General features: G+C 41.1%; 2 protein-coding genes across 4 annotated transcripts; one reads left to right on the forward strand and one right to left on the reverse strand.

Moving 5' to 3' along the window:
* Positions 1 to 32: 32 nt before the first annotated feature.
* Positions 33 to 1,727, reverse strand: LOC121502906 (uncharacterized). The gene has a single exon (XM_041777025.2). The coding sequence runs from the start codon at positions 1,695 to 1,697 to the stop codon at positions 51 to 53; it is 1,647 nt and encodes a 548-aa protein (XP_041632959.1). The 5' UTR covers positions 1,698 to 1,727; the 3' UTR covers positions 33 to 50.
* A 370-nt stretch (positions 1,728 to 2,097) lies between these two features.
* On the forward strand, positions 2,098 to 10,482 carry LOC108074450 (uncharacterized). 3 transcript variants are annotated; one of them, XM_070284190.1, is made up of 6 exons: positions 2,100 to 2,500; positions 2,552 to 3,089; positions 7,820 to 8,254; positions 8,370 to 8,616; positions 8,726 to 9,018; positions 9,081 to 10,482. In XM_070284190.1, the coding sequence occupies exons 2-6, from the start codon at positions 2,864 to 2,866 to the stop codon at positions 9,203 to 9,205; spliced, it is 1,326 nt and encodes a 441-aa protein (XP_070140291.1). In that variant the 5' UTR covers positions 2,100 to 2,500; positions 2,552 to 2,863; the 3' UTR covers positions 9,206 to 10,482. The 3 variants fall into 3 exon arrangements, with proteins under 3 accessions (XP_017021981.1, XP_070140291.1, XP_017021980.1); XM_017166492.3 differs by having other exon boundaries at positions 2,098 to 3,089; positions 7,823 to 8,254; XM_017166491.3 differs by having other exon boundaries at positions 2,100 to 3,089.
* The last annotated feature ends 4,058 nt before the right edge of the window (positions 10,483 to 14,540 follow it).

A 14,540-nucleotide genomic window follows, 5' to 3' on the forward strand; every position in this document is an offset into this window, starting at 1 on the left:
CAATAATTGGAAACATTTATGTGAGAATATGTTAGTGTCAATACAATTTGTTATACAGATTTTTCCAAAAGAGGAAGATTTCCATCTTTGCTTTCATTTGTTTTGACTTGGGGTCGGCTGATATCGTATTCTGGATCATTCACTGGATTCTGAGCTCCTCTAAATTGCCTTTTGCGATGATAGCGATATAGCCAGACCAAGGAGAGGAGTATAATGACAAGGCCGATAACTGGGCACACGGCAATGACGGCTATCAAAGTTCCCCCGACGCCTTGCATCTTCTGCTGATCAAGCCTCATTTGTAGTTGATGAAGAGCTGCCTGAATGGAGACGTGGTCTGCTGTGTTTGTTTTCGACTGTAAAGATGCAAATCCAATTTTTGAGGAGCCTCTCTGATGGGGCCTTCCCTGGAGAATGACTGCTGAACTTCTCACAATACAGTCGCTTCGAATGCTAAGAATCCCGCTTCCGCGTATGTCCAGCTCCTGCCGATCCTCTGAGCACACAGCGGTTAGCGAAAGCTCTTGGCTGAGGGCCACCATCCACGAGTTTGGCGCAAGGAGCTGTGTCCAGAGGGAGCTTTTTTCCACTTTGCGAAATTGGCAGGCCCCTGAAGACTGATTCCGTATAGCCGCAAGGCCACAGGGAATGTTTTGAAAGCCACCGTTTCCAAAGGTGACTTGTATGTGCCTGCAGATTAATCTTTCTCTGGCCAGTTCGATGCAGTCTCCCAAGTTTTGGAGTGGGAAAAACCTATCCTGGTGATTATTGATGGCCAGGTACGGTGTTTCGGTGTCCATCACCTCGATTTGGCCATTTTGAACCCGTGGAATAGGTGTCAGGCGGTAGAGACTGAACAGTTCTGCGTCGATCAGGGGCACTTTGATTTCGAAGACCAAATGATTTTTGTCGAGCTGCTGGACACTTACTGAGGCGATACGATAAACGTCGGAGACGGTGGATTGGTTGACGGGCAGTCGGCGGCCTGCCGGAATATGCGGCTGAATCCTGAGGATCTCCGTTTCCAACTGCTGGACAGAAAGGATCAGTGGTGTCAGTTTTCGCTGATTGGCCGATGTTAATGCTTCCAGCAGAGCGAACTGCGACCTTTTAATGTGAGCTGCCAGAGAACTCAGTTGGTCGGTTACGTAATAGATGGACATTGGATTACTCTTATGATTATTCAATAATTCGTCGATCTCAAGTTCAAGCTGATCTAGAAGATTTTTTAAACTGCCCTTAATATTTTTGGTGCTATCAACAACGGAATATTTATCTCTCAACAAGTTGGCTATCTCATCATCATCTAATGGAAGATGTTTAAGCCTGAAATCATGCGGAACCGCCCTCTCAGTCAGACCTTGATAACTCATTGTGTCCCCGAATTCGGTCAGTTGCAAGTAAAGGGAATCAATGCACAACACGTTATCGGTTTCGCAATATGTTTTAAGACTTTGATAACCAGTCTCTAAGAAGGCAGATTCCCGAATGAGCTGCTCCAAATCGAAGCTGGCGTATACAGTCCAGTCCTCCATGGCTATTGCTGCCCGTCCAGTGAATTCTACAAACGTTCCAAGGCTGTTATTGAACGCCTTTAAAGTCATAACTTTTCCATCATCGCCCTGATTTAGCTGAGCCTGCTTGGATGAACCGATCGAGAGAGCGACGAGGAAGAATATCCAAATCAGCGCCGTCATTTTCCAAGTTTTTTGGTGCTTGTTATTCAAAGTCCCTCAGTTAACTGACAAAAATTACTCGGAAAACGGTGGTATGTATTTTTATGACAAAACAAATTGACAATATATTGCAGTTATTGATGATCCGGCATTTTTTGTAGCAGTATTGCTGTTATATACATGTTTACTTTTATATGTACATGACAGCCTTGAATTTTTTTTTAATTTTAATATGTATGTGTATTATATTGAAATGTGCAACGCAGTGCATCCACAATTTCTGAGCCTTTATACATATATCTGTATATTCTTGATCAGCATTAACAACCAAGTAAGCCTAGCCTCTTAGTTTTAATGTTATTTGCATATATGTACATAGTTTTCCAAATTTTTTTTATCCGAACAGACCAGATTGAAACTTTATCCTATGGAAGTCATATAAACTTTGTTGTTATTTAATATATTTTGGGATCAAATTTATCTCTAATTATAAAAAAGGAATATATTTTCATGCCCATTTTAAAGAGTTTAGCTGCTTTCAACCCATAAGAATATTTTTGTGATTGGGGATACTCTTAAGACTTAGTTAAAACCTAAGTGATCTAGGAAAAGTAACAAATATTTTCAATGAAATGATTTTAATAAAATCACACTCATAAAATGTTAAAGGCATACAAGTCTTTTAAAGCTTGTGTCATACAGGCATACTTGGCATATTTACCATCAGCTCACGGCTCAAATATGTGACCAAGCAGTGGCGCTGCTCTTTGCAGACCCGGCGCATGCGCAATGCACGAGGACTGACTGCCCCCCGATGGACCTACGTAAGCAGGCATCCTCGAGGTCCGCAATTCTTATCAATGAGAGTGACGTAGGTTGTGTGCAGACTGCTCGGGAGCAGCGGGAACCGGGCGGCGGAGGGTTGCCCACCGGGACTGGGGCTGCAAACACGGACAACGGCACGAAATCGAAGTCAGAATCGAGGCCAGTCCGTTAAAAACTGTTGCACTGCGGCGCTGGTACGTCAGTTCATTCAGAACAGTCGAAGGGCGCGAACCTCTGAAAAGTGACACGGAGACCAGCAGCAAGGAGTCGACTTCCCAGTCACCCAGTCACATCCGAAGAGCCTCGTTTGGGACACAGCCTGTTAGTGAAGTGCCCCGATCCGTTAACACCGCAGGTGCAACATGCGACACATGTCACTGCAGCAGCGGGGCAATCCCATGATGGCGCTTGCCCTGATCCTGTGCCTCAGCCCACTGCTTCTGGTCGAGATCCAGGCAGTGCCCGCCTCCGTGCTCGCCCAGAACTCGGAGCTTTCCACCAGTGCCAGCAATAAGCTCCAGCTACAGCAGGAGCACCAGCAGCAGCAGCAGCTTCAGGAGCAGCATCAACAGCAACAGCCGGCAGCAGGTGAGTGGCAAAGTTCAGGTGATTCCGTGGGTGGAGCTCAGTTCCCAACCCTCCGCCCACACTCGTCGCAGTTAATGTTAAAGGTCATTGAGAAATTTTGAGTTTTGAAAAATGTTCGCCCTCGGCCCTAGGCGAAATCTGCTTATGTTGCTCCTGCTCGGCGAATGCGTTGGCGTGAGCATAAGCGACCTCTTGCTCCTCCTTTCAACCCACTGGCATCCGCTCGAGTGGCTCCCTTACGACGGAGCTCATCTCATTTAGCATTTTCCATTTCCCATTTCCCGCTCGTTGTTCGCCAGGAAATTGCGTAGGTGTTTTGCGCCAGGACGACAGCTGTCGCTGTCTTGTCTCGCTCGCCCACGCGCCTCCCCGTCCATTTTGCACGTTTTCACAAATTTCCATCTTGAGGTTGTTGTTTTTCACTGGCTTAGTGAATCATTACTATCCGTACACTGCGAAAATATGGCTAAGTTCACCTTAAAATCAGGGAAAACGTTAAAGAGTTTGTTATATATTTTACAATATATCTTTGACCTTAAATTTACTGTGGCATATCTCCGACGACATATCTCCGCCCGGTTCGTTTTTCCCTTTTTTTCTATCGGTGTTATGTCATTTTGAAAACGTCAGTCGCGAAGTTATGTCACTTTAAAAACGACATATCTCTAGACATTAAACGAGCTTATGTATGTCGTTACCCCCTTAGTGCATCAAGTAAATAAAAAAGAATTACATATAATTTAAAAATCAATCAGACAGTTATTATTATTATAATGCTTTTTTAATATTTTTTATAGAGCTAATTTAAAGTTTTTTTTCTATATGTTTCAATAAGACTTTAGTAGATTTTAATAATTGGATCTTTAAGAAAAAATATAATATTCTGGGGTCCAGAAATCACTAGAGATTTTATAACACTTACAACGTCTTTTAGTATGCAATGTCATTTTTGAGGTTTTTTTTCGCGATATACACTTGGTTTTTCTTCAGCACCTTTACATATATTTATGTTATTTTTAACAAAATCTCTGGTCAAATCTTTAGAAATCTCTGTAAAACTTCTGATATGTAAAGTTTATATACTTTTATATAGACTTCTACTTATAAAAGGATTAAGTATTTTGATAATTTCTGTTGCTTCCCTATAGTTTTGAGAGATTTCTATTTAACTCGGGATTAAGCTTTTCAAATTTTCGTTAGTTTTGAGTATCAATGGTTGTTATTGCAAACTAGCTTTTTAAATATATAAAAATATGCTGACTTCTGCATTACAACATAAATAGTTCACATAAACCTTTTTTTCCTCAGTGCACCTACTTTGTCCATACATATGTAACAGGAAGCACACCAACACAGCCACACACACCGAGCTGTAGCGCAGTTAAACATCGCGTAGGCGTTTGCCACACAAAATGGCGGCCAGCCTCCTTTGTGCACACACACACACACACAGACAGCCATGGGTGCGCATTTATGCCAAGTGTTGTGTGTGTGTGTTTGCCCTCCTTGTTGGGAAAGTGTGTGTGTACGTGCGCGCGATTTCATTTCTATTTTTAGAAAGCGAGTTAAGCAAAGGCGAAAGTTTTCAGCCCCTTCTGCGATTTCTGGTTTTTCTGCTTGCCTGGCGCCATTCGCCTAGCATCGCGTCCTTCGCCACATCTTGGCTTGGATGTGGCCCCAGGGTACCCAGCTCCAGCCGCAGCTCCTTATTCAGCCCACCGCAGGATTGAGCCCTTAAGTTTGCATCGGGCCCAAAGCTGTTAGCCCCTTTCCTTTACATTTTTCAGCTTGTTTCCACAATTTTCCACGGCGCCCAAGTGTATGCAACACGTTCGTTAGCGCTAGCCACCCAAAACCGCAGAAACAAAGGCCAAAAAGCGACGGCAGCCAGCAAGCTGCTTGGCTTTCGGTCAAATGTCAATCGCCCAAAGCCAATGACGGCCACATCAAAATGTCAAGCACAGGTCCCACGAAAAAAAAATAAAAACGATTGTAATAAATTGAATTTGGGTGGACAATTTGTCTGGCAAGCTACGAGTTTAATCCAATTAAAATCTATATGGACAGCATATGGCACAGAAAGGACTTAACTGGGACTTAATCTTCTTTTTAAAGTAACACCTGGTGACCTAAAAATTTGAGGAAATTCGAGATGAAGTATACATTACATTATATTAAAAAGCCACATATAATGTATACGTTTTATATAATATAATCTGACGAGGAAGAGCTTCCTCCCTTCTGAAAATTCTGAGGAGAGGCACTACCTAGATCATATTTTTAATCAAAGCTTATTTATGGCAACTTTCCAAGTGTTTTCGTGTTACATTTATAGTATGTGTTAACATTTCCCAAATACACTTCAAGGTAATTCTTTCTTAAACTTTAAATAGATTGTTTTTCCCTCACCAGGGCTCGCCTTAAATAGATTTATCAAGTCCCCTAAGAAGTGCGGCCTCACTGCGTGTTTATTAAATTACATATGGCAGCTTAATGAGAACGTCAAACAGCTCAACCCAGACTTTAATCGGCCAGCTGTTGGGCCTCTTGACGCTCTTTAAAATGCAAAGCGAAATAGGGTCCACCCCTTGCGTTTGCGTTTAATTTACGCACCAGCAGCGGCGGCAGTCGAGTGTGCACATTAAATATTTATAAAAGCAATGGCTGCGCTGCCCCCTCCTGTCACTCGGCGAGGGACTATGAAATATTCAGAGAAAGGACCTGGGCCAGATCCCGATCCTGATCCCACCACCGCAACCGCAGGCTCCCATTAAACTCTCGGTCCCAATCGCATTCCCCCCTCTATATTTTTTGATGGCACAAATTTTTCCATATGCCACTGTTATTGAGTTATTTCTGGGGAAAAGGAGAGGAGCAGAAGAAGCCCAAGGCTGCCAACGCACTTAGCCATGGCGTTAATTGTGTTCATGCGGCGACTTTCACAACAGCTGCTTGCCCAGGATCAGGGCCAGCTCCGGCCAACACCCAGCCACCCCACCACCTCCTGTCACCCTAATCTCTGCGCATGTATGCGTGTGGAGAGCAAACAACTTGTTGATACTTTTACAGTTCAGCGAACACCGAGAGTGTGGTGGCTCAGAGAAAGGCACAAACAAAAAAGCAACCAGGCCAACGTCAGACAAACGTCAGAGCATGGAATTTTCTTGCCTGTTTTTTGTGTTTACTGCCATTTATGCGCTCACGCCCAGACCCCTTTTAATGGACATCAGAGAGCAGGACATAAATCCATATTTAACAGTAGGAAAAAAACAAGTTGAAGCGAAACACGAGAATTGCTGGTATTAAATGACTTTGGATTCTCGGAATCATTTAGCCAGAGGACTTCAGGAATTGTTGGCTGACTGGCTGGTTGGCTGGCTCCCAAGGACTCTGGGGCATTGTAAACTGGGTTACGTGTAATCCATAAACTGTGTTCCCTTAAAGTATGTACATTTGTTGCCCAACTAAGCTAGAATTTCATAGAGCTGAGTCACATTTTCTTAGAAAGAACCTACAGATGAATGGGTCTCAGAAGTGACACCGTTTTTAGCCATGACTACGTTAAATTATTTGTAAATAAAGGATTTCCAAAGGATAACTTATAAACAGCTAAAACCCCGAATATTTACCCTAAATTCCGTCTTATTATCTATATTTATATATATTTTTTTATGAATGTGGTTTTCCATATTCCCGATGTTCTTTTTTCTGAGCTAAAATCTACATATGATACGGCACACCTGAGGGCGGCTCCAAAAACCATTACAATTTTATTGGTTACCATTTCCTGATTGCCAGCTCACCTGTAGCCGCTTTTGATGACGCGGCAGTCAATTGGCACCAAGTTAATAACAGATTAATCGTTCGGGCTCGTATAAATCATAGCCATTTGGTATTGTCTGGTTATCTATCAGTCTCCACTTCAGGCCCAATGGTATCTCTGTTCCCGATAATCGCCCCCATCAAAGTTGCCAACTAGATAAGCAAAAGCTGATAGAGTTCCAAAGAGAACCGATAGAAAAAACCCCCCCATATATATAGGAGTTTAAGTATGCTAATTTGCAGAACCTTGCGAAATGCCAAATCCGCTGACGGGGACTCCAACGAGTTTCAGTCACGCCCGGGGCGCCTGCTCCACCTGGGTGTAGACGATTTAGAGTTGGAATAACCGCCTCAAATCGTTCATGTGGAGGGCTCATGTCAAGTGTTAACTAAAGCTTAATTGCCGGCTGCCAGCGGTCGATTATCATTCGATTCCGGCTGAGACCGGAGCCCCAGAGCTAAGCCATGGGGGAATTAAGCCGGGCCAATTAGCGAAGCAGCTGTTGCGTAAGGACAGCCACCCCTTTCGATTGGCAGCGGCAAATGTGATTAGGATTAATAAGGTCGGTCCAGTCAAGTCCTCGAGGCGACTGGCTTAAGGACGACCCAGCTGCAGGGGGCGACTCTCCATGGGAATTACATAAGCACATAGCCATAAAGCCGGCTGTCGGAGCGCTAAAAGCAATTAGCGCCGACCGCGAAATATGTTCGAGTGCATAAAACAATTATGGAACTCGTTGGTGGACGGCGGCTAATTGGTTTTGCGGTCACCGAGCAACGACGAGTGGGGGTGGCGAATTTATTGAATCAGCTCCGGGAAATGGGAAATGGAAAATTAGAGTGCCCGAAAGTAGGCAATGGGGAATTTCAATTTCAATTTGTGTCTCTCCTCTTTTCCTCTCTTCCAGCAGCGAAACGCTCGGAGGAGGCCACCGCCGTGCCCACGGCCGACAAAAAGTCCAGCCCGGAAATTGTGCCCGCTTCCTTCAGCAATGCCCCCGCTGCCAGGAGCAGCAGCCCGGCAAACCAGCAGCAGCAACAGGTGCCATCCGGCGTCTACGCCCTGCCCAGCAACGATGAGATCCTGGCCGCTGTGGCTGCCGCCGCCCAGAACAGCCAGCAGCAGTACCAGGAGGAACCCACTGCCTTGGAGGAGGCGGTGGCCAGCTCCACGATGCGCAAGCGGGGCATCAACTACGAGTACAACCCGTACCTGGCGCCCACCGACTACGGCAGCGATGTGCCGCAGGGCGTCTGGTCCGACGACTATGAGGCATCCGTTCCGGTCACCTACGGCGAGCGGGATCTCCAGGAGGTCGACGACTATGTGCCGGAGCGAAGAGGTGCGTAAACTCGCGAAAATTATAAACCCCTTTACGATTATGTGTTTCCTTCTACTTTTAATCTTAAAAAAAATTTGAATACTTTTAATTTTAATTTGGTCTGTATATTATTTAGTGAGTGGCTCGAGTGCCCGTAACAAGGCCTACGATAATCTGCAAAACCTGCTGAATGCCGAGGCCTACCTGGAGAGCATTCCCCTGTCGGTGCCGCTGACCTATGCCAACAGAAACTACAACCTGGATGACCGGAACAAGCGTGGAATCTTCTACAACTTGGCCAGTCCAAATGGTGCGAGCAGTGGAAGTGCCTATAATAGCGAAAATATTAACCTCAACAAGTATCGGCGCTTCAATGATATGCGGTAAGTGGGTCACCATGGCGTATGAGTAATAAAATAGATTAGGTTTGCTTTTTAATATATATTTAAAGTGTATATGGATATTTCAAATTAGTTTCCATTACAATTTTAGACTCAAACGGGACACTACCAAGCTGAATCCCGCCGACATGTTGGCTCTGGTCGCCTTGGTAGAGGCCGGCGAGCGGGCGCGCAAGGAGAGCGATGTGGAGAGCTCAGTGCCCATGATCAGCTCCGATGATCTGGACTATGTGCCAGCGGGTAGCTGGATGGATGTGCCCGTACAGGCCCAGGCTCAGCCCGGTCTGGTGGACTACTACGGATTGCCAATGGAGGCCCAGAGCCAGGTGATGCCCAAGTACGAGTATGTGCCGCGCCAGCACAAGTACAATGGCCTCAATAGCCGTAAGTCTGAATCAGCCGACCTCCTAAATGGAGTGTATTAAATTTCGAATTGCTCTCCGTAGGATTTGGGTCATCGAAGCAGCGGTATATGGTGGCCAAGAAGAAGCGATCCGTGAGCCAGAGCCAGTTCATGAACGAGCCGGTGGCCGAGCGCGGCTCCAGCTATAATGGCGAGAAGTACTTCTAAAGATCCGAATGCATCGATAGTTAATAGTGTTGTTAAGGCCCCCGGAGGAGTATTTCTCGTTTTTTTGAGCATTGAACATAATCCAATATCCAACATTTCGAATTCAATTATAGTATTGAGATAGAGTGAACTCAACTCGTGTGCAATTTTTGTGTAGAATTTCAATTTTAAACCAAATACCAGTAACTAACCTATTGTTATATGCATATACACGGGCTCTAACCATGTCCGTCGTGAGGAACATAATCAAATTATAGTGTGAACAGGGCTCAGCGATTTTGCCCCTCGAAACCCAACCGACACCCTGATCCAGCCCAGAAATTAAGCGGAACGAAACCGAATCTACGCCACATACTATAACCCACGTAAGAATCAGTGTCTACGGCAACTAAATGTACAATTACCACTGAAGCCAAGCGAGAGAGCTAAACTATCAGTATCTTACACGAGTACTTATCGAACTAGAGGCTTCCCTACTAGTACAAAGATTGAGAAGAGAACCTTCAAATATATATATGTATATCTATGATATCCACTCTGGCCGGGCTCCGGCTCAGATGCTATGATGCCATGCCATCTACTAGCTGCTTTAATTGCAATCTAAAAAAAACTAAAACATTTTTGAAGCCACGAAGATTACACAAAGCGCCACACGGGAATGCATCATTTTATACAGACACGCGCCGACTTGGGACAAGACGATCACTCAATGAGAATTTTAATCGTATATAGACACCTAACGATATACCGAATAACCGCTAATAATATATAGTATGATATATATGTATACAACTATGCAAACTTTTTGTCGAGGAAATGGCTCAGGGCTCAAATATTGAAAATATTCGATGCCGCACGGAGGAGAGGCGTACATACATTTGATTTAAATGAAATTGTCTGACTGTTTTTTGGTAATAATCAAACATACATATACATATGTACTATGGAATATGAGAAACTAAATTATATAATTACTTATACACGGATACCCGAATCGAACGAGTATTTAAAATGCATTAATAGCCTATATGTGTGTGTGTATACAATACAATATGAAATATATATGATTATGAACACTCAAGTAACTATAAAATACGTTTTGACATACTTACATACCATATATACATATATTTTCCCTTACACTTTTTCGGGTCCCTGAATATTTGGCCTTTTATTTACGCCTTAAGTTCTTTGCGCGAGCTTAATTTAAAAATATATATTTATTTACAAGCAACTGATTTACGATTAAATAAACAAGTCTTTGGTTTGAAAACCAACGAAGCATGGGATCATTATGGGGTTATTTCAAGATTTTTCAGGATTCCCCAGGGGACATTGACTTGGCTAGAAATTGGAATATTGGGGCACTTGTGTTTCCCCCTCTCTGATTGATCACAGAAATGTGTCAATTTGGCATTTCTTCTTCAGCGCAGTAACAGTAACAGCTTTTCAATGAAAAAGTCATAAAAATCATTTTCATCTCTCTATGCTTTCGTTGTCAACCGATAAAAACCCACCCGAGACCAAGTGGAAGGAAAGTTAAATAAATGAAAATTGGGAGACAATTCAATGAATGCCAATTAAAAGCTAAACACACACCCAGAGAAGGAAATTTGAAAATTGGGGATCTCTACACAGCCATCGAAGTGTGTGCCAAAAATTAAATAAAAACCAATTGGATTCCGCACACGCGTTGACATCAACCGAAGTGGGACTCTGGGTTTCATCATCTGTCATCAGAAGCCAGTACTTTGTTTTACCCTGAGGGCACACGCCGTTGTACTTCTTTAATGTTCCATGCAAATCCAAATGACACGGGGACCATGCCCGTCAGAGATACACAGAGAGGAAGCAAGCAGCCATGAAGCCTCTATTGTGGCAACTGGACGTTGAAAACAAAGTTCTGGTCCGGACGCGGACGCTTGATGAGGTCGACTTTATGCAAACAGTACCCATCATCCCGAGACCTTTTCAGCCATAAACAATACCATAAACAGTAAGGCAAATAAACAAAACACCAAGGTCCAGATACTAAAATGCATTTGTGGGTACTCTGCTTTATACTTATTTGAGAGGGGAATCGATGAAAATACTGAGTATGACGACTACGGGTTACCCTTTTTAATATTTAAGGATTAAACTTTTTAACTTAAAATGCTGCATCTCAATTCATGACTTAACACAACCTTAAGTGTCTTTGGATGACAGTATTATAATTGTAACTATAAAAGAAGACATATTTTTTAAACGAAGAGCAACACACTCCAAAATGGTGTGCCTTAAATACAATTTTAGTACCAACATTTTGAGACATCCATTTTTACTTTATTCACTTATTTAAATTTTAAAGTGTGTGTTTGTAAACCCTACCTCAAGATTTTGTTTATATAATTTTGTCATTATTATTATTAGTATTTTACAAACTAAGCGACTTGTTACTACATTTTATAGGGAAATGTACAAACTTTTTAAAACCAAAACATATGGCAGGAGTGCAGATTTGTACCCTACCTCATATCTTATCGGAAGTGGACCATCATTTGTCAGTTGCAGAATGTAACACAACTTCCCGGCTCTACCCCAAAACGCCATATGGCCAAGGAAAACTAAATATGTAAATACAAACAACAGAGAAAATTGCAAAAAAAAAACCCAGGAGGGAGTGTGTATGGATAAATAACGATTCGGGGGCAGTGGAGCCTGAAGCTGAGGAGGAATGACATCAAAAGAGAAGGAACTGCCGGCAATAATGGAAACCAACGCGAGGAGAGAGCTGGAGGGACATTTGCATATTTCATCAGCAAATAAGCAATGACTAGAAAGAATATACTCAGAAGCTGGCCAAATGAGTAAAGAAAAGTAGTTAGGCAAACTGTATGCTATTTTAAGTTCTGTTTAAAAATGTATTTAATGTTTCTATACGATAACTATAACTACCCATTCAGTTAACTAACTCATGACTTCTTTCCAATAGGAAGCATTTGTTTTAGCGATTCCCCCCACGGGCAGCACGATTTCGCACCTCTTATCATGAGATCGAAGCGTTGAAACACTTGTAAGATTGACGTTAATTAACAGCCCAAATAAGAAATTCGTTTATAATTATAAACAGTGCTTCGACTCGGATCAGGTGTATAAAAACCCTAACTGAATGGAATAAAAACCAAAACAAAAATGGAAAAAATGTATAAATATATTTCGGATACGTTCGATTGGGCTTTACGGATGGGCCACCGGGTCTAGATCGGCTTGCCATGTTTATACTAATTTTATGCACGCGTTTTGCATGTTTAATAACCGCTTTATACATTGTCTTTTTTCGTCACCATTATAGACGAAATTTATATAATTTTTATTTTGTTGCCTGGTCGAGTTGAGTAAGGCAAGCTAATTGTCAATTCATCCCGCACTTTTATAACAATTGATCGACATATGTATATATAAAAAGAGTGCACACCAAAAGAGGGAGAATCTTTGGCTCCCCTTTTCTAATTTTATACATTTTTATCTTTCTTCTGTGTGAATCGACAAATGTTTGTTCTCTGACATTGAGATAAGTCAAATTTAATTGATAGTATTTCTGTATATGGTCTGCATTTTAAATTAAATAATATTTGTTATGTTAAATTAAATATAAATTCTACCAAAAAAAGCCTTAACTATACATATTTTTCTTCTTGATGGATAATATTTTTGAAATATATTTATTTAAGAGCTGGCTATAGAATATATACAGAAAAACATCTATTAATTTTTCTCCTTTACTTTTAATGCATGTTTTTCATTAAAAACCAATTTGTCTGAAGCATTTTAAAGCCTTAAAAGTGATATAAATTAAGTTCTAAAGCTGTTTAAAATTGTCGTAAATTAAAGGTTTATATCTGTTTTCTTCTCGTTTTTATTTTGAAATTGTCTTCATAAAACATTTGCTTATATTCATTGTTCTAAGAAATATATTTTTAGAACTCACCAAATTACTAATATATAAATAGGTAAACTATTTGTGTGAAATATGTGTGTATATTCTTTATTAAGAACCCATTCGATTTATAAATATGTGAATGAATTCGAAACACCTTTGCTCAAATATGTGCCACAAATTGAATTTAAATGCTATTAAAAAACGATCGTAAATTAACCGTTTAAATTGTTATTACTTTTCCATTCATGAAGAATTTCGAAATTGGCGGAAACGCCCCGGGGCAGCCATTGGAATGCTTTGCGTGAAATGAGTGCGTGGGCGCGCGTGTAAAAAGCAAACTTAGTGGTCACAACCACCGCATCCAGCGGATACACGAACCGCACGTACTTACAAACTACCTGAGCTGCCGACGATGCAATCGAATGGAATCAAATGAAATTTACCCAGGGCGAGTCACTGTACCCTGGCGATGAGGCATATGGTAAGTAAGGTTGAGGCATATTGGCATTAAGCATATTGCACAGAAAGACCTTGTTTTTACATCATGTCTATCATGCCATTAAAGTGTTTAAATTTGTATGTTGTATTACTTTCTATCTTTTTCACTTCTATACCTCCAAATATACCTGGTTTAATAAAAATCACTAAAGTAGGGTGATGCATATCTGATATTATAAAGTATGCAGTACATAAGTTCTTGAACAGTATCAAAAACCGAGTCAATCTAGCCATGTCCTTCCTCAAATCGGTGCATTTATTCTATCCAGTCTAGTCTCTCAGTTTTAGAGCAATCTTGATAAAACGTTCCAATTAGTATCTTTTCCTTTGTAGTACATAGTACATATGAGCAGAATTGAATATAATATATTTTATAAAAATCGGAAGACTATAGTACATGGCAAATTAACATGAAAAATGATCTAATTTCGTTATGTTTTTCAGTTTATCCAAGCTTCAGTTTAAAAAGTAAGCTTCATTTCTTGTTTTATTTTAATTTCATATATTTATTGTTCTCTGGGCAAGAATAGTTATAAAACGAAATATAATTCTATTACAATGAAAATATATGGAATTACAATTTCTACGAATTCTATAATCTGTATTAAATACAAAAATTATCCTGTCTAGTTAGAAACTATGAGAAAATAATCTGAAAATTGATTTATTTCATTTATTAATTTTTTAATGCTCTCAATATTTACTTTTTTTAAGAATTTTATTATACTTGGCCTTTATAAAATGCCTAAAATAATTATTTATTAAAATATTCAATTTAAGGACACTATGTTTTGTTATTGTTCCAAACAAAGCTAACCCTACTCATTCTTTATTACTGTTTTTTCTGTGTATGGGCAAATGTTCAAGATATCGGGCATGATGACAAACGCTTTCAAAGCGGAAAAAACGAATACG

The sequence above is a fragment of the Drosophila kikkawai genome, chromosome 2R, assembly GCF_030179895.1.
Source record: "Drosophila kikkawai strain 14028-0561.14 chromosome 2R, DkikHiC1v2, whole genome shotgun sequence".
NCBI classification, from domain to species: Eukaryota; Metazoa; Arthropoda; class Insecta; order Diptera; family Drosophilidae; genus Drosophila; species Drosophila kikkawai.

Excerpts from the sequence above, each read along its gene's own strand:
- LOC121502906 (XM_041777025.2), bottom strand. The coding sequence starts at position 1,697 with ATGACGGCGCTGATTTGGATATTCTTCCTCGTCGCTCTCTCGATCGGT.
- LOC108074450 (XM_017166491.3), top strand. The coding sequence starts at position 2,864 with ATGCGACACATGTCACTGCAGCAGCGGGGCAATCCCATGATGGCGCTT. Across the intron at positions 8,617-8,725 it reads CGGCGCTTCAATGATATGCG|ACTCAAACGGGACACTACCA; the intron begins GTAAGTGGGTCA and ends TTACAATTTTAG. Across the intron at positions 9,019-9,080 it reads GTACAATGGCCTCAATAGCC|GATTTGGGTCATCGAAGCAG; the intron begins GTAAGTCTGAAT and ends TGCTCTCCGTAG.